This window comes from Anas acuta, chromosome 5 (genome assembly GCF_963932015.1).
Source record: "Anas acuta chromosome 5, bAnaAcu1.1, whole genome shotgun sequence".
NCBI classification, from domain to species: Eukaryota; Metazoa; Chordata; class Aves; order Anseriformes; family Anatidae; genus Anas; species Anas acuta.
Genome location: NC_088983.1, coordinates 28480415 through 28505047, shown reverse-complemented (window position 1 = coordinate 28505047; position 24633 = coordinate 28480415). Strand labels below are relative to the sequence as shown.

The following is a 24633-nucleotide window of genomic DNA, read 5'->3' as shown; positions in this document are numbered from 1 at the left end:
TGAGATATAACGGCTTCCCTGAATCAGAACAACTGTTTGCTTTGTATGTTAATTTTACCACCAAGTTTTTGTATTGTAACAATTATTAAGCTACCAATACTTGACATCTGGCTGGCAGAGACAGAACTCAGAGAGCATTCCTTTGTCCAGTAGAAAGCAAGCATCCCAGGAACTTGCTTTGGGAGCTCACAAAGAAAGAGAGCTGGAGGGGTACGGACCAAAGACCAGCAACCTTAAACATTACTAGCACACAATGAAACCCAGGCTTGTTTACCACAGAAATAGGAAGATGTTGGGATGACTGAGGATGGTACAAACTCAATTGCCTCCTCTCCTGGGGGAAATCTGAGTGGAGCTGCCTAAAAATGCACAGACTGTACTTGCAGATAGCCTTGCAAGAAACACATCAGGGTGGTAGTATTCCCTTCTATTTCTTTAGAATCCTAAGACAAGGAATATGCACAGTGCTTAGTAAGAGGCTTGAGTATATTTATTACCACTATCATTCACCATTGCATTGGAAGAGCTCATGGAAAAAGGGGAAACACTGGGGCTAATGATCACACCACGGACAGGAGCATAGTGGGGGAGAGACAGGCAATGACACATTGTACATATACATTTAAAATTAAGGCTAGATTCTGATGTAGATATCCAACAGTTTCTTCCAGGATTTTTTCCCCGCCCTAAGACCACTGAGTTAAGATTTAAAGATCAGGTATGATATTCAACATGGTTTATTGTCATTTCTACACATAATTTGAGACATCTGAAAAAGGTTGGATACCATAGTAGATGGCTGCTTAAAATCGCCTTTTAGGAATTCTCCAATTCCTGAAAGTGTTTTACGTTGTTCACCCACAACTATTAGATGTTTTGTAATTATGGCCATTAGTTGTTTTGTCATCTAATGGCATTATCAAAACATTCAACAGAACAGAGCCCACAATTATCTTACTAACTGCACAATCATCTCCCACTTAAAGACCTTCTGACTACAGATGTTTTCCCTCCACTGAAATCAAGTTGGTACCACTTACCTCACTCCAGAATCCTGAAATGCAGAAAATAAGCACACGATCCTCAATTTATTTTAAAAATAGTGATCATTTAGAATTAGATTTTAATATCAGAACACAATGATTGGAAAATTTAAAATTGAATTTTAACGAAGTCTTTGATCTTCAGATTTGGCCCATAAAATACCTTTGCCTCTAGTTGTTGTAGTAAATGTGCGTTTACCACAGAGGTGCGTGCATGCATACAATAAACGCACCTAACCAAGTATCACCGTTCTGCCAGACCTCATTCCCTACATCGAAGATACGCAAGTTGCTTGAGGGCTATGCAAACCTTCCACAACATCTAGATTAAAAGCACTAATTTCACATGGATTCACTTGCTGAGATCCCTGTGAAGGACAGTCCTGCTGCTTGCTGGCTCAGGGTGGGCACAGTGCTCTGTGGAGAATATTACACTCAAAACGGTTTCTAACTTGTTTGCAGCAAAGCAGCTCTAAACATCCTCTGAATGTCATCCTCCTTCCTGTCTAAAAATAACAGTAGGGGCATTCATACCTGATAGAACAAGGAGTTAGAGCAATAAAAGGAGGAAGAGCAATAAAATAAAGGGAAGGGAGAGGAGCGTCACCTCAGCACACCTGTCCGTGTCTCCCTCCAGCACCACTGCAGTACCAGTAACACACCTACCCAGTGCTGTACCAGGAGTGATTGCACTAAAAATGACTAAAACCCCCAAGTGATTATGCTATTTCCAACTTCATTTTCGTACTTGAAATGAAAAATTTATTTCAACTCCCAAGATAATTTTCCAAGGCTGAGGTGTGGGGGGCATGAGGGGCTGTTGAAGCCAGCACCTGTTCTACCTAACGACCGCACCTGAGCTGAAATACAGTGCTTTTCCCTAAAGCAACAGAAACTTCCTCGGCAGCGGGGCACTTTTTTGGGTTGTTATGCATCTAGTAGACAAAAGCGTGACAGGAACCCGGGTCGATTTCTTAAACTGCACCTGCGAGAGGCTCAGTTTGTCCGGCAGGGCGCCGTGAGGGGCGCCGGCCGCCGTGAGGAGGCGGGAAGGCGTGAGGGGGGCACCCGCAGACGCCTCCTGGAAGCCCAGAGCCCCGATTTCCACAGCGGGCAGGGGCGGCTGTGAGAGGAAAACCCCTGCTAACAGCCCCCGGCAGGAGCAGGCGGGTCGGGTACTCACACGGTGAAGTGGTAGACGAAGCACTTCCAGCCCGTGGGCCGCTCCAAGAAGTTGTAGACCCTGCCCTGGATGTTGCTGCGGCTCAGCAGCGGCTTGCGGAGGCTGTAGATGGAGACGCGGGGGTCGAGGCTGACGGGGGGCCGCGGGCTGTCGGCGCTCACCACCACCACCTCGCTCTTCAGCCGCTGCGGCCGCTCCCGGGAGGGCACCGGGCTGCTGCCCGCCGGCTGCTGCCCGCTCTGGCCGTCGGGGAGCGGGGCGTAGTGGGCATTCGGGGTGCTCTCGGCCAGCTCCAGCGACGAGGGCTTCTTACCGGGCGTCATGCTGCCCTTCCTGGGCAGCGACAGCCGGCCCAGGCTGCGGCTTTTCTTCTCGCCCGGAGGGGAGCTGGAGGACATGGCTGAGGCAGTGCCGGAGCCTCGCTGCTCCTAGGAGCCGCGGTCCAGCTCCGGGCGTCCTCCCGCCGCCGCTGGCCCGGCCCTTTCGGGGGCGGCTCCCGGCCGGGCAAGGTGAGGGGAAGCCCGGCTCCGGCCCGTCCCCGCCCCGCCTGCAGCCCCGGGGCCGCCCGGCGGGAGGCGCCGCGCGGCGGCTGCCCGGGGCCGGGAGCTGGCGGTACCTCAGGGGGGCCGCCCCCCGCGCCTGCCCCCGCTCCCTTCTCCCCTCTCAGCGGTGCTGATCCGCTTCACCTGCTCCTCTCCTGAGGGACAGAGCTGGGCGGAGGTGCCGTCCTCCTTTCAGGAGGCCCCATGTGCTGAAGAAGGTGATGGTAAAAGATCAGGGAGGTTGCTGCCAATCCACCTAGCCCCTGTGGGACAATGTGCTCCAGAAAGGGTTTCACAGGCCTGTCCCAGTGACTTGAGCCAGAACATGCCCCCTTACCGCTCAGTTAGAAACACCAGAGTCTCCGGGGCCTCATCCATTTTTGCAGAATTTCAGCATCGGGAAGGAGAAAAGACCCAAACTTGAACATGACTCGACCTAGCATCTGCCAGGGGGCTGTTCTTAATACAAGTAACAAGAGTAAGGGTCAGGCCACCAGGCCTTGCGGTCTTAGATGTTACTGTGATACAAGGGAGCAAACAGCTGAGTAATTAGGCAAGCTGTAGAACAGTAAGCACAGTTCTGTAGAATTGCCCCACCTGCAAGCTGGGTCTCTCACCAACACTAAACCAAAACATTGTGTTTCTGTAGAAGGGTACATATCTTTAGCAATTAATACCACGCTGTTCTGAGGGCTTGGATAACTTTCCTGTGCATTGGAGTGAGTTAAGACTTAACAGGAATGTGAGTTAATTCGTTATAGTAGTAAAAGCCTTTGCTGTAGCAATTAGTTAACAATTTCTATTCCCAGAGGTAAAGAAGGTTCTCTTTGATCTGTGTTTTTTTTTTTTTTTTTTTTTTTTTTCCTTCTTTCTTTCTTCTAGCTCAAAATAGAACAGAACTAGTAAGAGCTATGTTGAGTTCATGGTTGATACACTGGTATGGGACAAGAATGTTGCAGGAAGATAAGGTGCTAAATAAAGTTAAACACAAACAAGCCTGCTAATTGTAGTTCCATTCAAATGTCAAGCTGCACACATGGTAGGCAAACTGGGCAAGATCCTTCACTAGTGTAAATAAGCAAGACTGTAGACTCTTATAAAGCACTAATTTATATCCATGAAGAATCTGACCCCTTGTTAGGAATGCAAATACAGAAGTATTTAAAAAAAAGAATTTGCAAAACTTGTTTTTAAACCAACAAAAGGCTTTTCCCCCTTCAGTCAGAGCAAGAAGAACAAAGTTAATAAAAACAGCACAACAAAGGAAACTTGTCCTGCATTTGATCAAAATAGATCCAAATTACAGCTAACTCTGTTTTCTCTGTCCTCAGGAACTGTGAAGACAGGTGTGTATCAAGCATTTTAAGAAGGAAGTTCTACATAGAAATCACATAGGGAAAATCTATTTTATTATAAACTGCAACTGCCTTTCCCATACCCAGTGACTGCAGTTTCTTTGTGGCTTGAATGGGAAGATAAAACCTCCAAGGTCAGGAATTATTCCTGTGCTTGAACCTTGACCATAGGATGCAGGGAGCCAAGGAAAGACCAGCCCAACATGTACCCCTGAACAAGGACTCTTTAGTTTCTTGCCTGCAATTTAGCCAATTTCTAGTATCTAGCTTCCAGTCTAGAAGAGAACATTTGATTTGTTCCTGAGTAAAAGCTCAAAGATCTTAGTAGTGCTTCAGAAAAAAGCTCTGCTTCTTGGTAAAGACACCGTGTCTGTTCTGACCACAGAGGAAACCCACTGACAATGACTTTGCTCACCTCAGCTTATAATATATTTAGCACCAAAAAGAAACATGTGTGTGACTCTTCAAGTCAGATTGTTAGTCGTTTGCTTAGAAGACATTCAGAAATCATTTGCTGTTCTTGCAGAAAGTATGCAAGAAAAATGACTAACAGAAGAAAAAATGTCATTGCTACCCTTGAAGGCTCACTGTTTGAGGACTGGCCTGATAAAATCACAGTATTAAAGTTAACAAATGTGTTTCTTTATGCAAGTGTTCTACTTTAAAGACTGACATATTGTCTGTATTATTCAGGACCTTATCCTAAAGCCAGGTGCAAAATAATTTTCATAGTTCAACAAAACAAGAGGCATTCAGATTATATTCTTCATAAACTGTTTCCAAAATCTTTTAAAATATTATGGCATTGTCTTGTTATTTATCTGTTGATTAACAAAACAGAATAGAAAATCCAATGTATCTGAATACAGGAAAATAGAGGGTTCTGTTACATACAATTTCCTTTCAAGACAAAAGTTAAATAGCTATGTAGGGAAGAAAATTAATAGCTAACTTTTACCCTCTGTTCAATAAGGAACTGTTCAAAATGGACAAAGTTTATTTCAATAACTTCTTCATTGCAAAACATGAAAAGCTCTGTAACCCACTACTTTGTTTCTCATGTCCTAAATACTTTCATAATGTTTCGTTTTGGTGTTGACTTAATTTTTCAAATAATCATCAGAAATGAAGGAATTTTCAATTTGATAATGTTTAAAATAAATATTTAGGCTATATATGAACATCTTTTCCCCAGAGTCAAGGAATCTATCAAAATATAATTTTTTCAGTGTGTACTGATTGAGGAAGTTAATTTTTATATATTAAAAATCATTTTATTATATGACTTCTATCTAGTTCATTTTACTGAATGATAAAACATCTGTCTGGCATATCTGAAATCAATTGCATGCTTAAATACAAGTGTTGAATAGATGACTAATTCATTATGAGTCTCTAGGGAATAATTATTATATATTGTATCACCAAAACTGTATTATAATTTGAAACATTTTAAAGATGAATGCCGTTAACATGGTAACGGCAATTCCCATTTTTCCCCCCTCATGAGTACCCATGTCTTGATATTAATCGTGCTCATGTTCAGAAATCCTCCTGCTTACTGTTAGATTACCTTGGGGGATGGTTTGGTTTGTTTTTTAAATACAAATTCCCCCATTTCTGCCCAGCTAGAGAAGGGGACAGGTTAAAAAACTTCCTTCAAAGAGAGGAAGAAGTTGTTTTCATCTTAATTTTCAGATTATTTTTCTTGAATTAGAGCAAATCCCTTTTTGCATTCCATTGCCTCGAGGGTTCACAGTTTGATCAGTAGATTGTTTTTAAAACAGCCAGCAATGTAGGTAAAAGCAACTTAGTTCTGAATTGAAAATGGAATCCTAGACTGTTTAAATACTTCCATATAGCAATGACTGTATGCCAGTAGCTTTCGAAATATTCTCTATCTTAATTTAAAATAAATCTGTTCACAGGAGCATGTCATTACTTAAAGATACTCATATTAAAACCTACAAAACATAAGTACTTAGACCTCTGACATGAAGAAAAGCTTGAAAGCATAATAATATGCTGAACAATTGAACATTAGCCTTGTGGATTCAAAGCAGAGGTAAGGAAAGTATAAAGAGATAAAAGAGTTTGTTTCATTTTTGAAAACTTGGAAAGACAGTGGTTCAGCCATTTCAGTGGGGAGATATACATGTTTTCATTCACTAAATAAGTTACAATTAAGAACATTTTTCTGAATACCTATACACATCTTTCACTGGATGCTTAAGTAATCTTATTTATCGTTCTTTTAAATCAATAACAATTTATTAAATATACAAGTGGTATACTTTTATACCAGCTTAACTTTAGGTTTTAAATTTAAGCAGTCTTTCTAACAGGCTCTGAAATGCATTCATGCTTCTTATGTATACATACAGCAGATTTTCCCTGATGACAGGCATTGCTAGTCAAACAACTTAGGTAGCATACCAGTAGAAACTCCAGATATGGACAGTGTAAATCATATGAAACTGCAGTATTCCCCAAAAGCCGGACTGTTAAGATAAAAATACAATAAAGCGCAGTAACAGCTTTATCCTTCTCCCCTAGTGCTTTGTGGTCACCTAGCTGTATGGCTAGGGAGAATCCTCAGGTTAGTTCAGCTCAATTTTTCCTTCAGGTGAATTTATTCCAGCTTCCTTGATCAGGAACATGCACAGCTGTGTCATTACTCTACCTGCAATTTAAACATCTATTAACCACTGCTGTCCAGGCTTTCTCTGATTCAGCAGTAGCACCATCACAAAGTACTGGGATAAGAATGTCCAAGGAAGGTGCCTTTGTCATTCAATTAAAAAGCACCACAGTACAGTACGGGTAATTAGGACGAGCACCACAAAGGAAGATGCAGGAGGTGTTCATCCTTAAGCATTAGCAGACTACTGGTTGGGCAGACTGTCCCCCATACCCTCACTAAATCACTTCCAGAAAACTGGACAATATAGCCATCTCTTTCGAAATACCAAATTTGCCTGAGTGGCAAATTTGCTATTTACAGACGGAGCAGAACTTGGAAAGACAAAACCACCTTTTCTTCCTCTAGATAAGAATGAACAAAATAGGAGCATCCTAACAGGGTAGCAGATATTCAGTTATAAGTCAGCGTCCACATTAATGAATGACTTCATAAAAAGACTAATCACTGTCAAAAAAAGGATGCTTTAAAAAGGTGCTCACACAGTCTGCTATTGTATCAGTCTCGAGACAAATGTGACAAACAGAAAACAGCTGATGACTTCCTATTCAGAAAGTTTAAACTGGCTTTTAATTCTCCCTCCCTCCCTCTTTGGTGCCAGGTTATTTTTAACCGCGGGTGCAGTAAGTTTAGGAATCTGGTCACTAGAGAGAAGAAACATTGCAGAAGATACTAGCATGCACCAGATATCTGGAGTCTGGAGACTATCTAGTCCTGCAGTTGACAATCCTGATTAATATTATCTGTTTGAATGCTATCTTACTGCATGGTTATGTCTACGTTTATTACCTCTATTTACGCTGTTTCATAGCTTTTTGAAGCACATCAGGGCTGTTCTGGGAAAGAATGTTACTGTCTACCAGCGCTCTGGTTTTAGATCCTAAAACAGTTTCAAGAAAGAATCTGAGCATATATTTACACTGATGGCACACAGCCCATTTTTTTTGTTTCATGTATTCAGTTATACATATGGTAAAATGCTGACTAGTCTACAACTTAAATTGGACCAATCAGTGTGAAAAAAATAAAAATAAAAAAAAAATGCTCTATTTGTCCACAGGATTAGTTCTGCTATTTACAACAATATTTAATTTCTTTGTCTCCAGCAGAAAAAGAAGTTGTGTCATTCCCCCCCGCCTCTCCCAAACCAGACAGGGCAATACTTGGAAGACGTAATTATTCTTGCCAATGAATGTTCATTCAAAAGGCCAATACCATCCAATTGGAATTTCGTTTCATGTCATTAATTATATTTTTTTTCTATAGTGTTAGCCTGTCCTTCTGCCTATGGTTGCAGGTTTGACTAAAAGTTTCCAAGTGTAAGTGATTTTTTAGAATGCCTTTGCTGTCCCATTCTCCCTGGTTCCTTGATGTAGTTAATTATTCAGCAATTTTCATAACTGGAAAAGGATTCTTCTGAGAATCATTGCAAAAGAGAAAACTAAGGAGGTCGACAAAATGCTGCAACATTTATTTTCAGCATTAAGGCACAAGGGATGTATTATAATCACAGAAGCACGTGAGACAGCAGGAATTTGATTACTCATGTAATGCCATACAGGTTACAATATGCATATTCTTACATATGCAAAGGTATATAAGGGCAGAGTGACGAATCCATTCTTCAAATGAAGGGATCGTTATATCATCATCTTGCATCATGAGAAAATTCTTCTCCTCGGACTACTCATAAACCCTGTCTTTGTTGGATGAAGTAGGACCAATAGGATCAAATAACACCACTGAGTAAGGTTCAAATAAATTCACTGAATTTTTGAAATTCTGAAATCCTCTCAAATTGTAACTCCATAGTTACTTATGGGGAGACCTGTGTTTACTAAGAGGATGTTTTGGTATTTCAGGCAGTTTCACTTTTAGCAGCTGAAGCAAGTAAAAACATCACCAGTTATCACTAAATCTCTTCCTGATCAAGGAACACTTCCTGCCTGCAAATATTTTAATCTGTAATATAATATCCTATTTCATACGTATGGAATGACATGGATAGATAACCATTATTCAGCAGAGCCCACTTGGCAACCCACTTTTGTCAGGTGTTATCTGTCTTCCAGCTAGGTGTAACTGCAGTTGACTGACCTTTAATTGCAGGTAGTTCACCAGATAACTTCAGTGGAAGGTTTATACAGGCAAGGTAAGGAATATAATGGTAATTCCATTGCAAAAACAAAGATTTTTCAAACAGCAATTCACCAAATAGCTTTTTAATGCCCCAAATAAGGGAAATGGAGAACAACAATACAAAAGCTACTAGCAATACCTCTTCCCCCACAACTACACCTTTCCACAGCAAGTAACCTCTCAATGCAAACAAAATGTAAACTATAAAACTCAGTGGATAGGCCACAGGAGACCTATGCAACAGTCAGCTCTGCCAAACTGGAATTTCAGGTTGTTTTCATCTCACAAAGAAGAGATTTCATTTCTCCAGTACCATTCCAACAGATATAGGCAAACAATGCAATGTGATATAATACAAGGTCTTGCAAAAATTCTCTTGACCTTTTCCCCACTTGTGATTTCATGCCAAATTCTAGTCCCATCCTTGACCTTTTGCTAATTGGGCTAATTGTAGTTCTTCTATTTGGGTCATCATCTTCAATGTCTCAGGAGCACAGTTGCTTGCATTAGCAAGATTTCATGTAGAAGGATAAAAATAAAGGTTGCTGCATTTGTGCTCTGCAAAGCCCAAAATCTTCTGCATGAAGTACACCACAAATTCTTGTAATAGTACTGCAGAAGTATAAAAGGGAATGTGACTACCCTCCTCATCTCCCAGATTGACTGCTAATTACAGATCCAATAATCCAAGTGGTAGCATAGTTACATTTTAGTAAGCATGTGCATACGTACTGAGGCACCAATATTTGTTAATTAGGCTATTAAACTACTGTTAAAAATTGAAAGAAATTGAAAGCTATGCTAAAATCCCATTCACTGAGAAACTAAGCTTGTTGATTGCAGGCTGTCTGTATCACATCCAAATCCTAGTTTTTCTCAGCAACTCTGAAAAGAGCATAATTATATTTGCTGTGTACCCCTCAAGCGATCAAGGCACAACTTTTCTGCTAAATAACAAGGCTTCTGTAAGCAGATGTTCTGACCTCTCTAATTCCATGAAGAGGAAAGAATCCTCTAAACTCATATCCTACCAGGAGAACTGAACTTTCTTGATGAAGTCTATGAGATAATTAGTTAATTCACATTTCCTATTATTTCAGAGCTCATTTTTATCAAATGACAATGTGATTGACCTGCAAAGCTTTTTTTTTTTCCCCTTCTTTTTAAAGAAACTTAGTATTTCAAAATACCCTTTGCAAATGTTTGTATATTCTGTTCCTGGAGGTCCCTCTAGTGGCTACAGTAACAAGTTTATCTGGCCTGACCAAATAGGCTACAGGTGGTTTGTCTCATTTTTGTAGATATTTCTGATAATAGACAGCAATACTTTCTTGATAGAAAAGTATTTAAGAATCGATCCTTCTAAATAAACTGAAAGTGAAGTGAAAAGAATCAGCAAGTTATGAAAAAGGAAAAATAACTGGCACGCTAAGAATAAGGAAGCTATTTCATACAGTTAGGAAATTGTGTGTTACTGCTGACAAGCTTACACAACTTTGCCACTGCTCCTATGTTTTTTTTTTTTTTTTTCCCTTTTCTTTTTACAGATTTATTTTAAGAAAAGGAGACGTGATCAGAATGTCCTTTGACACAGTAAGTCTTACTTGAGCACTCTGTCCTGTTCAGGTATGGCAATTGATTGAATAACCTGACCAGTAAGCTCATTTTGCAGTACATGTATTTCTTAACTACAGAGATACTGTCTGTAAACTGGCATTTAAAATCCAGCATTTTTTTTAGAACCTCAACACAGGTGGTTATAGTTTATAGGTCAAAGGAAAGACAAAGTTTGCAGAAGAGAGAGAGATCTGGGTTTAGACTTTTAGACTGGAGATAACTGTGTAACAGTTGATCTCCAAGTGAGCTCCAGACTAGAGTCTATATCTTGTTGTAGTTAAAATGCATTGAAAGGTGACTAGAAGTATAGACCTACTAAAATATAGTTGTTCATAGATGACATCTCAAGCAACATTGCTTTGCACTGCTATCCCAGTCCCTCTTGTTCTTCAACAAAAGCTAGAACTGTCCATCTCACAACCCCTGAAGCACCTTCAAAGACTTAAAACTCAATGTAACCTACTTGCAGTTATTTTCTCCTCCCGCCTAGTAGAGGAGCACAGTCCCTGAAAGCTACTTCTCTAGATCTCCCTTTCACTGCTCATAGGAGCTTCTAGCTCTTTTTTCATCTTTCTCATCTGAGGAGCTCTTTACTTACTTTATCACTGGGTGCACTTTCAGCTGCACCCAGTTAATCTTAACTGGCTACAGGCACGCGTGTGCCTCTTTCTACTGCAAAGCTAGCTGGTCTTCAGTGGGACAAGCTGCTTTATTACAATCACATTAATCATCAGTTCTGTTGCTGCAACCATTGAAGTGTTATGTTTTCATCTAGAGAAGAAATGGAACAAAGTAGCTTAAGGAAATGATCCTATTTTTGAACACAAGAGACCTGATACTCTAAAGAGAAGGTGATTCAATGACTTCTCTCAACACAGTAAAACCAAAACACTACTCATTTACTTATCTGCTGTAAACTGAGTCATAATATGGTAATTCGATGCAGTCGGGAATCTGACACTAACAATTTTTCAGTACTGCCTTTGCAGAGCCTTTTCAATATAAAGGAACCCTCTACCTCTACCCAATTTTTACCATCCCATTGATTATGCGTAGCAGCAATGAATCTCTTTACACTACTTGTAAAATGATTCTCTCATGTTAATAATACAATAAATTACTAATAACTTAGTTTGATGGGAAGAGCATCATGAACATTACATGAACTGTCAAATACTGATTTACCACTGCAATCTAAATACAATACAGGACCAGGAAAATCTCAGAAAAAAAATCTGGAAATACCATTATAAAATTAAAAGAGCAAGGAAGAGTAAGAAAGCAATTGCAAATATGTCACAAAGGTTCTCTCTTTTCAGTGATAATGAGTAGTCATCAATGCAAAACAAACAAACAAACAAAAAAGGATTAAAAAATGGACTTTAACTTGATACATTGCCCAAATTTGCAATTTAATAAAAAATTATCAAAGAGAGCACTATAAGCTTAATTCCTGTATGTATACTGAGTTTAAGGAAGTATTTTCAGTCCACCGTTAAAGAGGAAAGTTACTGTCTCTAACGTTGAACTTGAATGACCAGAGTTCACTCCCCAGTTCTCCTACAGACTTCCTGTGTGAGCTCAGGTGTGTCATTGATCTTATTTGTGCCCCAGGTTCCTAACTTGTAAATGGGATAATAGCACTGTCCTCCTTTGTAGCTGTGATGGTAAATGCCATGGTACATTAAGCACCCAGATTTGCTGGTGAAGAGGAGAAACAGGATTAGTCACTGCAAAGGTAGGGATACTCTGAAACACTGTAAAATGTTGCGGTGTGCAGACAGAACCAACAACATTAGGATTTTAAATCAAGACGTCGTGTGTGTTTTGAATTGAAACAAACTTCAATAAATACTTTAACTGCTGATAATACCATACAGAGATGCATCCTCTTCCCTGTATTTGCTCCTTCTGTGAAACTTCACCACATGAACACAGAAATGGACATAACCTGACTTATCAGCCGCATATAACTAATTACTTGTAAGTGATAACACTGATCTTTTAAGTTACAGACCAACCACCACGCAAAGAAAATATAAACATGACCTGTCACCACATCAGTGCCTGGAGTTAATAGTCAGAGGAGAAATGGGGAATTCTGTTGAAAATTCAGCAAACTCAAACTCAGGTGCTAGGTTAGAAGACTGCTCAATTCAAGGAACACTGAAATGGAGGTTTCACCTTACAACACAAAGGACTGTACATAATAAATCATTGCACATAAACTGGCAGAACGAGCAAGCCAGTTGCAAGGGCAGAATAAATGGTGTCATGCATTTGCAGTATAAAAGATGCATTCAGAAGCTTACAAAACTTCCAGTCTCAAACATTTGTAAGACAACAATAAGTTATGAGTATTCCTACTCAAGCATTATTTCCCTCTTAGCAGACTGACATGAAAGCTGAAAAGCTACCAGGAAGGGAAATGGATGCACAGGTGCAACAACTGGTCAGAATCACCAAGACTTACCAGAATTGTTCAAAAAAAGTAGTGAAACTGTCTAAGAAATACGCTAATAATAAACATATCTGCTTAGAGCAGAAGGGAAAACAAAACAAGAAGCAAACAAAATAAAAACCTGTGATGTTCTGTCAGGCAAATATAAATACTACTTAAGAATATAAAAAGCATACAGGACTTCTACAAAGATAAGACTTGCAAAAAATATAGCCAAGGAGGGACTGAAATAGTCTTACTATCTGCAAGTTACCTGGTACATGAAGTGTTTGGTATCAGACCTAGTATTGCTCCTTAGTCAGTCAAATCTGGACAAAAAAGGCCAGTGCCTTCAACACTATATATTACAATTTTGTTCAGAGAAACATATTACAATATTTCCAAGAAAATTTCTTGACTATGGTCATGCTTAATTTCAGGTTTTTATACCTCAAGCAACTGTTACTATTATAACAAAGATCAAGGATAAAGGACTTTTTACAACTGATGTAATGGAATTTAACACAATTATATTCCTAGAAATAAAAGCATTAACAAAAACAATGGTGGTTTAAAAAGCAAAAATAGTGACAAGTATGTACACAAAGGAAATTTTGGAGCAATCCAGAATAATTACAGGTCAGCATGAGGCGAAACAAAATTTGCTCTTTTCTTGAACAAGTAGAATTTGGATATCTGACTGGTTTTAGGTCATTTTGTAATCTAATCAAACTGAAATGGATATCAGAGACATTTTCTGAAAGTTTTAGAAACAAAGCACAAAGAAAACCAGACTTGCAGATGAAAGGTAAATTTAAGGCGAAAACAGAGAAATCTCTACTAAGGACACCAAATGTTTATGGATATATCAACTTATGTTGAAATACCAAATATACATTTATACATATAAATATGTATATATATAATACATATATATAATACATATATACATATATATATATATATATATATATATATATATATACATATATATATATATAAAATAAAAGTAGAACTCCAACCACTTATTTTGATAGCCAAGGACAAAAAATATTTGCATAAACATATGACTGATCCTGAAAAAACTGAAAAGGTTGGGCATGTCTTCAGTTTGTTCAAAGTAGCTTGAACTGCAATAATTCATACTGAGTGAGATGTTTTATATCAAAAAGCCCCAAAGGCAAGTTACCTAAGAAAGCACGGTGATGCAACATTTACACCCTAAATACAGAATAATTCCCTTAAATGAACACAAAATTAAAGCTGACATGCTGTGCACCAAAACTTGAATTTATCTGTGAAGATAAATGGACAGTGTTTGTTCAGAAATCTAAGCCTTTTAGAGAGCACTTAGACTGCATACGTGCACTCTGGGAAGTTTATTAAGGATTTCTTACAGCTGGGGAAAGCAGATATGAGGCATGTAACTCCTTCCAGTAAGAAAGGAGAGTTAGTTGCTGATGCAGCTACTGAATATTCATTCTACTGCAATCATTTGAAAAGCTAATTTAGAAACTATATTCATATCTAAAGTACATTGCTGCTGGTTGTCTGTTTCTAGTAACTGTATATCCCATTACTGCTACAGGTAAATGTTTGCTATTTGCATCTCTGTGTTTGACATAAGAAGAGCTGTTGTTATCATTGTATACTAGCAATGTTTACTTTCATTGTCATGAGTTTGAGAGGCCAGGTGTGCCTAGTAATGTGGTAACATCTTCCTCTTTCCTCATAAAAAGGGAGCAGCATCAAATAACATTGGTAACAACAGCCACCTCAGTGCAACTTCAGCATTACAGCTGGAGAGTCATGCCTACTGCAAAGAACAGCCAGCAGGTAGGATCACTAGCTATACTACATAAATTTATATAGGCACTGTAAGAGTTGTTATGTGCATTGCTAGTACTTACTTAGAGCCTTTAGAGTAATTCTCTCTCCCTGGGAGAGAAAGGCAGATTGTTTTCTTAAAGTTTAAAAAGAGATGATTGTGACTCAGCTAAGAGGAGATAGTTACTTAACATTTTACTTTCCCTTCATCACCTGTGAGTAATCAGCAGTGACATAAAATAGATATTGCTACTCTTTTCTCCTTCTGATTAGTGAAGTAGATGCAAAACTTCCAGATTTTCTGCATTAGGAATTTCACAAGCTCGTTGTTGTTTTTTGTTATCCATGATCCAGATCACTTTCCATCAGTTGTTTTTTTGTTCAGTATATGAAAACATGTTTTTACACCAATAGTACCTAACTTACTATATTGATTTTGCAATTAGACCTCAACAATGTTCTATTATTGCAGTCTCCACTGTTTAGACATTTACCTTGCACTAAGAATAAGCCTCCAAATCTTCACAGATTTTTTATCTACCTGATCTTTGGCTACTGTTTTTGGTCTGATAATAACAAACTGCAGAACTGGTACAGTAGGCAGGTTTCTGCTCTACAGCTGTTTCTTAGACAGCAGAGTAGAAAGGTGTACCCATGCCTTCTGCTGTCCTACTCTGCAGGTTTGTGCTCTGTGGGATTCTTCTACCAGCCCCATGAGCTTAGGGCATAAGCATACACCGAACATATCTGTGCACTGTGCTGTTCAGCTCTCCTCGTGCATTCAGAACAGAATTGGTTTTCTGAATGTTAAGTACCAAAGTTTATTTAGAAAAAGCCCTCATTATGAAGGTTTCTGATAAAAGGCAGTTAACTGTCTGTGAAGACCCTGCATTCAGACAGGATCACAGGGAACACAAGCAGGAATGTTGACAGGCCAGAGTTTGGTTAAATTTGATCTTCATTAACTCTTCATCTGGGAAAGCATGATCTCCCAGTAAACTAAAAAAGAAATAATAAATGAAGGTGAAAGTCATCCTCATTTTTGCTATTTTTTTTAACTTTATGGAATTCTTTTGATTCTAGCAGATAGCTCAAGGGAACTGCTCATCTAATTAAAATTAGGTACACAGTTTTTAAAAACACTAGGTCTTTTACCTTTAAAATAGACTTTTTAAGACCTTTGGAGAAATAAATTGACTGTCTACTAATTAGCATCACCCCAGATGAATATGTAGCCTGCTTCAGTTTTATGTTGAATATTATTCTGCATTTTACACTATGCTTTTTTTTTTTTTTTAAGTCAGTATTGTAACCCTAGAATCATAGAATGGTTTGGGTTGGAAGGGACATTAAAGATCATTTAATTACACACACATACACAAACCCACCATGGGCAGGGATATTGGCATGGTCCTGCCATGGGCAGAGGACTAAGGAGTATCTTCATCCTTTACTGAATGCAGGGGGAAACTTAGTGACGAGAGATGAGGAAAAGGCTGAGGTGCTTAATGCCTTCTTTGCCTCAGTCTTTAGCAGCAAGACCAGTTATTCTCTAGATACCCAGTACCCTGAGCCGGTGGAAGGGGATGGGGAGCAGGATATGGCCCTCACAAACCACGAGGAAATGGTTGGTGACCTGCTACAGCACTTGGGTGTACGCAAGTCGATGGGGCCGGATGGGATCCACCCGAGGGTGCTGAGAGAACTGCCAGAAGAGCTGACCAATCTGCTTTCCATCATTTATCAGCAGTCCTTGCTATCAGGGGAGGTCCCCGTTGACCAGCGGCTAGCAAATGTGATGCCCATCTACAAGAAGGGCTGGAGGGTAGACCCAGGAAACTATAGGCCTGTCAGTTTGACCTCAGTGCCAAGGAAGCTCACGGAGCAGATTATCTTGAGTGTCATCACGCGGCACTTGCAGGGCAACCAGGCAATCAGGCCCAGTCAGCATGTGTTTATGGAAGGCAGGTCCTGCTTGATGAACCTGATCTTCTTCTATGACAAAGTGACGTGCTTAGTAGATGAGGGAGAGGCTGTGGATGTGGTCTACCTTGACTTCAGCAAGGCTTTTGACATCGTTTCCCACAGCATTCTCCTCAAGAAACTGGCTGCTCTTGACTTGGACTGGCACATGCTTCGTTGGGTTAGAAACTGGCTGGATAGCCGGGCCCAAAGAGTTGTGGTAAATGGAGTCAAATCCAGTTGGAGGCCAGTCACTGGTGGCATCCCCCAGGGCTCGGTGCTGGGGCAAGTTCTCTTTAATATCTTTATCGATGATCTGGATGAGGGCATTGAGTGCACCCTCAGTAAGTTTGCAGATGACACCAAGTTAGGTGCATGTGTTGATCTGCTCGAGGGCAGGAAGGCTCTGCAGGAGGATCTGGATAGGCTGCACTGATGAGCTGAGGCCAACTGCATGAAGTTCAACAAGGCCAAGTGCCAGGTCCTGCACCTGGGGTGCAATAACCCCAAGCAGAGCTACAGGCTGGGAGATGAGTGGTTGGAGAGCTGCCAGGCAGAGAAGGACATGGCAGTATTGGTGGATAGTCGGCTGAATATGAGCCAGCAGTGTGCTCAGGGGGCCAAGAAGGCCAACAGCATCCTGGCTTGTATAAGCAGCAGTGTGGCTAGCAGGGCCAGGGAAGTGATCATCCCCCTGTACTTGGCTCTGGTGGGGCCGCACCTCGAGTACTGTGTTCAGTTTTGGGCCCCTCGCTACAAGAAGGACATCAAGGTGCACTAGTGAGTCTAGAGAAGGGCAACGAAGCTGGTGAGGGGTCTGGAGAACAAGGCTTATGAGAGACATCTGAGGGAGCTGGGATTGTTGAGCCTGGAGAACAGGAGGTTCAGGGGCAACCTTATTGCACTCTACAGGTACCTTAAAGGAGGCTGTAAGGTGGGGGGGTTGTCTATTCTCCCATGTGCCTGGTGATAAGACAAGAGGGAACAGGCTAAAGTTGCTTCAGGGGAGGTTTAAGTTGGATATTAGAAATAACTTCTTTACTGAAAGGGTTGTTAGGCATTGGAATGGGCTGCCCAGGGAAGTGGTTGAGTCACCTTTCCTGGAGGTCTTTAAAAGATGTTCAGATTTAGAACTTAGTGACATGGTTTAGTGGAGAACTGGTTAGTGTTAGGTCAGAGGTTGGACTCTGATCTTGGAGGTCTCTTCCAACCTAGATGATTCTGTGACATCTCTCACTAGACCAGGTTGCTGAGAGCCCCATCCAACCTTGCCTTGGACACTTCCAGGAATGGGTCATTCACAGCTTCTCTGGGCAAATCAGCCATAACCAACATTGAGTAGGACAGAGGACATCAACAGTAATTGTACAAGTTAAGTGTTCTTACAGCTACATTTTAAATCTGCACTTCTGTTCCTAATAATAATTACAGAGTTCTAGGTCTTATTTATTTTTATGAGACTTGTGGCAAGTGAAAAAGTGGTTTCTTAAGCTTTTCTGTACTTGCATCCTGTAATTAATTAGAACTTGCATGTGCATCTATTTTTTTCATTTCTTATGCAAATAGCATTGTCAAATCTTCTATATATGTAGATCCATGTTTCTGCAACTACAGAAACTTTACCCTAGCTAGAGTTATGATCCAACTTTATAGCAGAAATATTAATAGGAATTCTGTCATACTTCAAACAAGAGTATCCAACAACATAGTAACTACTGAAGTGCTAATCTAAGCTCTTGCTTGCTGCATAGGCCCACGCTGTGGCATAACCTGTGAGGAGATGGCTTATAGATTTGTTTGTGCTTAAACATTCTTGTTTCCTTTTTTCCTTGATCTCCACATTTCATCTCAATAAAAACAAGACCCTGCAAGCAGAAAAAAACTGAACAAGGTAATACCTTATAGGTGTATAAAGATCAAGCAAAGAGAAGCATCTGCTATTTTATTTCTCTCCTACAGCATGTTAACCTCTGTTAGGCAGAGTTCACTGCATTTGAATATCTACCTGGTGATTATAACTGGCTACTGCTGTGAGTACACCTGCCAGCAGAACCATTACAGACATAGGGAAAGAATATAGACACGGAGGAAAATAGGGACTTTTAATACAGACAAAATTTAACAGAGCTGGAATCCCTGTGCCTGCCAGCACGTGCCTCTTGCTAATCTGCGGGCAAGGACTGTAGTTAGAAATATTCTCAAGTATCCCAAACACCTAAGTGAGGTCTATCTTTCTCCTGTACACTGAAGCCATCCTTAACAGCCCTGGATCAACCATTTTCATCCACCTTCAGACACTTTCTTCTGTGCTTCGCAGTTTTATAATCTCCTTATTCATTTGGATCTGATCTATATCTATCTGAAAAGAAATCTAAGAAAGACTGCCAAAGAACAAATTGGCTATGGTTTGCTGCCACCCTGAGTTAAAAATAAATGCTATCAATAAGAAAGAAAAACAAAAAAAGGACGGGCTTCATTGTAGTGGATGACAAGCATATATTTTAAAATTTAGGGCTGCCAGGGCTTATAGGAGTTGTGAGAGATTCAAGTTTCTAGGAAAGGTTGTAAAAATACACCTTGGTGCCTTCAGTGAGTGTGATTTCTAAGTGTGCAGCACTTAGGTTCTAAAGCTCAAGCCCTCCTGAAATGAACAATCATATCCAAACGCAACTTCAGTGTTTTAGCTAACTGAAAAGACAGAGGGGGATTCACATCTTATCAAGGAGAAAATTTGAACAGGAAATTAACAATTTTGCCACTAACATTTTTGCACAGTGCACCAAGTTCAAAATGTTAAAAGAAAGGAAATTGTGTCTACAGTTTTGTTGTATTTAAGAAACAAAACAGAATAAATTATTTTCCTAAATTATTTGTTTTATGCAAAATAAAGTCTATGTTTTGAATATACTTCCCTTTCAAGCTTACAAAATTTGCCTAAAGCATTGAATAAACTCATATAAATAGGTGATGATGAAAGCAGTCACACAAGGAAACAACATGAAGGTTTGGTTGCCCTCCACTCTCCCCATACCCCTTCCCAATTGCATTTTTCAAAAAAGAAAGTACGGTTGAAAGCATGAAATTGCACACATTTATTGTACACATGACAACCTTGAAATAAGGTAAAGATTATTTTAGCATAGCTTATAAACTGGAATTTGTAAAAGACTAGGTCTTTGCTTAATGCTAAGGGCTGACTTTATGAAGTCAGATGTTGGCCTCAAGAGAAACAAATCTGAGTTTTTGAAAATTCTACAAGTCTAATGTACTAGAGATCTAAGGGATGAAAAATACTAGCTGATCTGAGCAAAGCCACAGTAGATTATTTCAAGCCCTTCCAGTTCCTGAGTAGTGGTCCTTTTTATTTTCTAATCCTTCTGTTTTCAATAGTACACATTGTGTCCTTTGCTTTCAATAGCAGTCATTTGTCAAGTGTCCATGTACAAGCCAGCTTCAGCTAAGTTTTTTGTGTATGATTTTGCCTGCCTTATCTGAATATTGCCCTTTCTGAGGCATTTGTTATGAAACAGAACCATTCCCATATTCTTACATTTTCTTCCAGCATGAACTACGGCTGTGGATTCACAATACATTATTCTCAGGAGTTTGCGTGTCATGCTGTATACACATAAGTGAACCAATTTTGCTGAAAAATGACCTGGCAAAAATGAGTTCTTTTTATGTGAACTCAGATTCGCTGTGAGGCCACACAAAGAGTTATGTTGGCACAGCTTCAAAGTGGCATGCCATGCTGTGGGAACAGAGCAGTGAAGGGCCAGGAGTATTTGAAACTAGCGTCAAGCTCCCCCCAGCCCTTTTATACAACGTGCTATATAAGGACAGCCAGTCGCTTCATTTTAATCGAGCAGTATTGATGTGTGTTTTCTCTAGTCTGTTCCATCTGCTCCTTCCATTATTTACTTCCCTGATGTCTTCATTTCCCTTTTATTGCCTCTCCACCCTCTCTGGTTTTCTCCCCAGATAAATCCACTTCTATGAAATTTACTGGCAGACATCCATATGCAAATTTCTGCAAACTCACTAAAAGTACATTATTCAAATAGCCTCTGGTGCTCTTTACCATGTTAAGCAGATGGAGACAGAAACAAAAAAGACAAAGTACCTATATTTGCATTAGCATTTTGCACATTCATTTGTTAAAGGCTTGGTGCTAACCCTGTCCAAACCACAAGTCACACTCCTAGAAACTAATGGGAAGACTCCTGCAAATACTTGATTTTCCTCACATCCTTATGCCTTGGAAGTTACAGGAAGAATTAGGCTCGAGAGACATACTCTAGCACATGTTAAAACAAAACCTGTGCTGGTTCAGTAATAAGACTGTCTTCCCACTCATCTTTTTATTGCTTGATTTTTAAATATTTTTTCCTCCTCTGACATTTTGTTCAGATTATTGACTACATACATGTTCAGTAAAGACAAGTTACTTCAGATAACATTCTTTAAACAGCTGTCTCTCTAGAAACAAAACTAACGCTGATGTTTTTTTCAAAAGATTCTAGTGAGGTAATTCATATAAATGTATCAGAAAACCTAACCCAAACTTGTGTTTTATTAGGCCACTTCTGTGCTTCACTTCTTCACCTGATTTTGTTTCAATTTTCTTGTTTCTATTAATATTTGCTCTGGCCTAACCCTGTGTTTGCACACTCGTAAAATCTATGGTTAGTGAACATATCCCCAAAGTTGCTGTCAACCCCTAGTATAGGCTCTGTATCTGTGTCCTAATTAAAGTATATAGAAACCTTTCTGTAGGTTATTTTCTTTGTACTTGTTGAACCTCTCCAGCTTTCACCTCTGGCACTTAACCGCTTTTCTTATCCCTCCTGTCTGACAGTGAGAGGAGTCCTACACTACAATTATAATTGCACTTGCTATAAGTCAAATTTCTTTTGCTACCTTTATCTATTTATGTAATTCACAAAAATTTATTTGATACAAACTTGATAAAACCCACAGGAGAGCTGGCTACAATTTTTGATGGTACATTTCAGAGTCACAGGATGGCTGTGGTTGGAAGGGACCTCTGGAGGTCATCTGGTCCAATTCACCTGCACAAGCAGGGCCATCCCTAGGCCTTCATGATTTGGCAATTCCCTGGCAATCATAGTAGATGATTCTAGTTGTATGCTGTGACACAGAAACATTTCTTGCATTGTTTCCAGAATTTGAGTGTGCTAATTCCTGACAAACATTTTCCAAAGCTGCAACGCAAAAGTAAGCTAGACAATGTGTATAATTGCATATACACACATATATCAGTCTCTACCATATGTATGCATTTATTTTCCCTAAGGAAAGTCTCTACAAAGGTCTCACACCTTATGTATTTATATTTTCACTGCCATTCTTAGATTATTTTTTTTTCCTCCCAGCTTCTAATCAGTCTTCTCTTACACCTCCCTTCTCTATTACATTTACCCGATTGAAACATTATTCTTGTTTCTTCACACTTAAACATACACACCAATTAGATTCTACCAATTCATCTTCAGAGCAGATGCTGAAAGACTTCCTTTATTATGATTTTGCATTCTTTGCTCTTCACTTCTCTGGTTTTCTTTATTCTGTTCCCCTGCTCCTTTGTTCTGCATATTTATTATGTTTCAAGACAGGAGTAGAAAATATGGCTATCACTGGAAGCAAATAATTGAATTACTCTTTTGCTGGCGCTGACCCAGTAAACTCACTGATGCAATTTTTCCTTGAGTGAGTACTTGCACTACAGTCAATAGGAACATTTCCATTATTAAAGTTACATAAGCATATATGCATCTCAATGATCAGAGCCACAAACATGCATGCAGCTCTTAGGGTTGCAATGACATGCAGGTTAAGGTCACATACAGAACCCATCACAGTCAAGGACCGTGGCCTCACTGCTTTACCAGCTCCCTAACCACCAGTATAAGGGTTTTTATACTTTCCAGGGAAATCTTTCTCTGAACGTAGTTATTATTTTATCCCCAGACAGCCATATTACAATTATTATCTTGAGCCCGTTACTTTCTATCCTAGTTCTAAGTACTAAGCCCACATCTCTCCCACCATCTTTTTGTCCTGACTAGCTGTTACACTCCCTTTATCCCTCCCCTTCTATACTTTTGGTTATGCAACTCCAGTTTGTTCCTTTTTTTTTTTTTTTTATGTGAAGTCCCTGTTCATTCTTGTTGCTCCTGCTCAAACCTTCTCCAGCTATTCCATAACTCTTTTCAAGCCTGGCACCCCAAACCAAACAATAATACAGCTGAAGCTGTTCTGATGCACAGCTGAGTGACTTCAGATTTCTCCCAGGCTCTCCTGTTGATATTGTCATATATGGCATTTCTCACTTTCGCTTGTCTTGCCTGAGATACTTAGGTCCTTTCCTATAGGACTGAAGTTTAGCCAACTGTATCCCATTATGCACGTGGGAAGCTGAACATTTCTGCTCACAAGAAGTTCACTGTGTTTGTCTCTATTGCAGAGACCCCTCATTCCTCACTTGCATTGTTACTGTGAACCCTCTCTTTTTCTCATCAACAGTTAAGGCTCAGTTTTCTTTGGGACTGCTAGCTCATCCTGCACGGATGAACTGCACAGGTAATTGGCAGTTTTCTTTTGTTCCACAAAAGCTTCCTCTAAAATACATTTTAAAAAAAAAAGGGGAGGGGGGATTTGCTCCATCTGCCACTGAAGCTAAAAGGGGGCCTCATGACTGAGCAGCAGTACTGGCCCAGATGCATTACTATATTTAATCATTTCACCTGCATATTCAAATGTACTCCCTGAGTAGGTGGGGGAGTCAAATAGTGATTTAGTCAGGGTGTGTTCCAGTCTGCTGATCCGCACACTGGTATGAAGGAGAATTCTTACTACTGTTAAGTCCAAGAGCTAACAAATACCGTACGCCTACTCTCTTAATCCAACGATTACATTTGAAGATACCAATTGAGGTCAAGCCATCCATTCATTGGGCCCATTTTCACAAGATGTGTTTGGAAGGGTCCAGTTTAGCCTCTGTTCCCATCATGGACACAGCTCAACTCCCCAGTTAACATCTATAAGCATAGCAAAGGACAGATGACAGGGACCCACAATCTTGTCATCCATCTGGAGGCGAGTGATCTGTGCTGTTGTTACCACACATGGAGTAACAGCTGCACATTCACCATGGGCTAAGTAGCAGTGACAGTGGTTGCAAAGATCCTCCAGAAGACTGGGGGGAAGTGGGAATGAAGCAGCAGTGAAAAGGAGACCAGGGAAGAGAAGGCATGACAGAGAAAGAGTAGGAAAGTAAAGATAGGAGGGAGAACAGTCCAAAAAGGGTTGTAGGTAGGAAGAATCTCCATAAGGATCCTTCTTATAGAGATTCCCTGCAACCATAACAATTGCCCCTTTGAAGTTGTACTTGCCTATTTCCTGCATCCCAGAAATCTAGAATGTCCAAATAAAAAGTTAGAACTGCCTAAAATGAAGGGCTAAGAGCATTAGGACACACAAACTCCAGTGTTACAAGCACTTGTTGTACACTGATACAATTCTAACACCTCCCATTTATGAGGTTAAAGAAATAATGATTCATGAAACTGGCTGACACCTGGAATGATTTAATCAGGCCATCCCCAGCGTAAATGACATTGACTCACATTTCCAGCTGTAGGTGGAACTGGCAATTGTCTTTTCCTCATAATTGTCTTAACTTGCTTTGCTAGTTAGAAATAGTTTTCTAGGTTATATTTCAAATCTGGTAATCATTAGAGGTACATTCTTTCCATAGATGTTTTGTATTTATAGTCAACGGGAACATCTAGGACAGAATTT

The 24633-nt window shown here is 39.9% G+C and overlaps 2 protein-coding genes across 9 annotated transcripts in view; one reads left to right on the top strand and one right to left on the bottom strand.

The window, feature by feature from the left end:
- Positions 1-24633, bottom strand: part of KCNQ1 (potassium voltage-gated channel subfamily Q member 1) — a 389773-nt gene that overhangs the window by 338909 nt on the left and 26231 nt on the right. For 2 of the 7 annotated variants that reach the window (XM_068683463.1, XM_068683464.1), the window contains exon 1: positions 2227-2904. The exons of 1 other annotated variant lie outside the window; for it this stretch is intronic. In XM_068683463.1, the coding sequence (XP_068539564.1) occupies positions 2227-2624 (398 nt within the window). In that variant the 5' untranslated portion in view covers positions 2625-2904. Of the gene's footprint in view, positions 1-2226; positions 2905-24633 lie in introns of those variants that run through there. 4 more of the 7 variants (XM_068683462.1, XM_068683458.1, XM_068683459.1 and 1 more) reach the window with 4 other exon arrangements.
- Positions 14718-24633, top strand: part of TRPM5 (transient receptor potential cation channel subfamily M member 5) — a 50061-nt gene continuing 40145 nt past the window's right edge. For both annotated transcript variants that reach the window (XM_068683456.1, XM_068683457.1), the window contains exon 1: positions 14718-14856. The gene's annotated coding sequence lies outside the window, so the exon portion shown is untranslated. The remainder of the gene's footprint in view (positions 14857-24633) is intronic.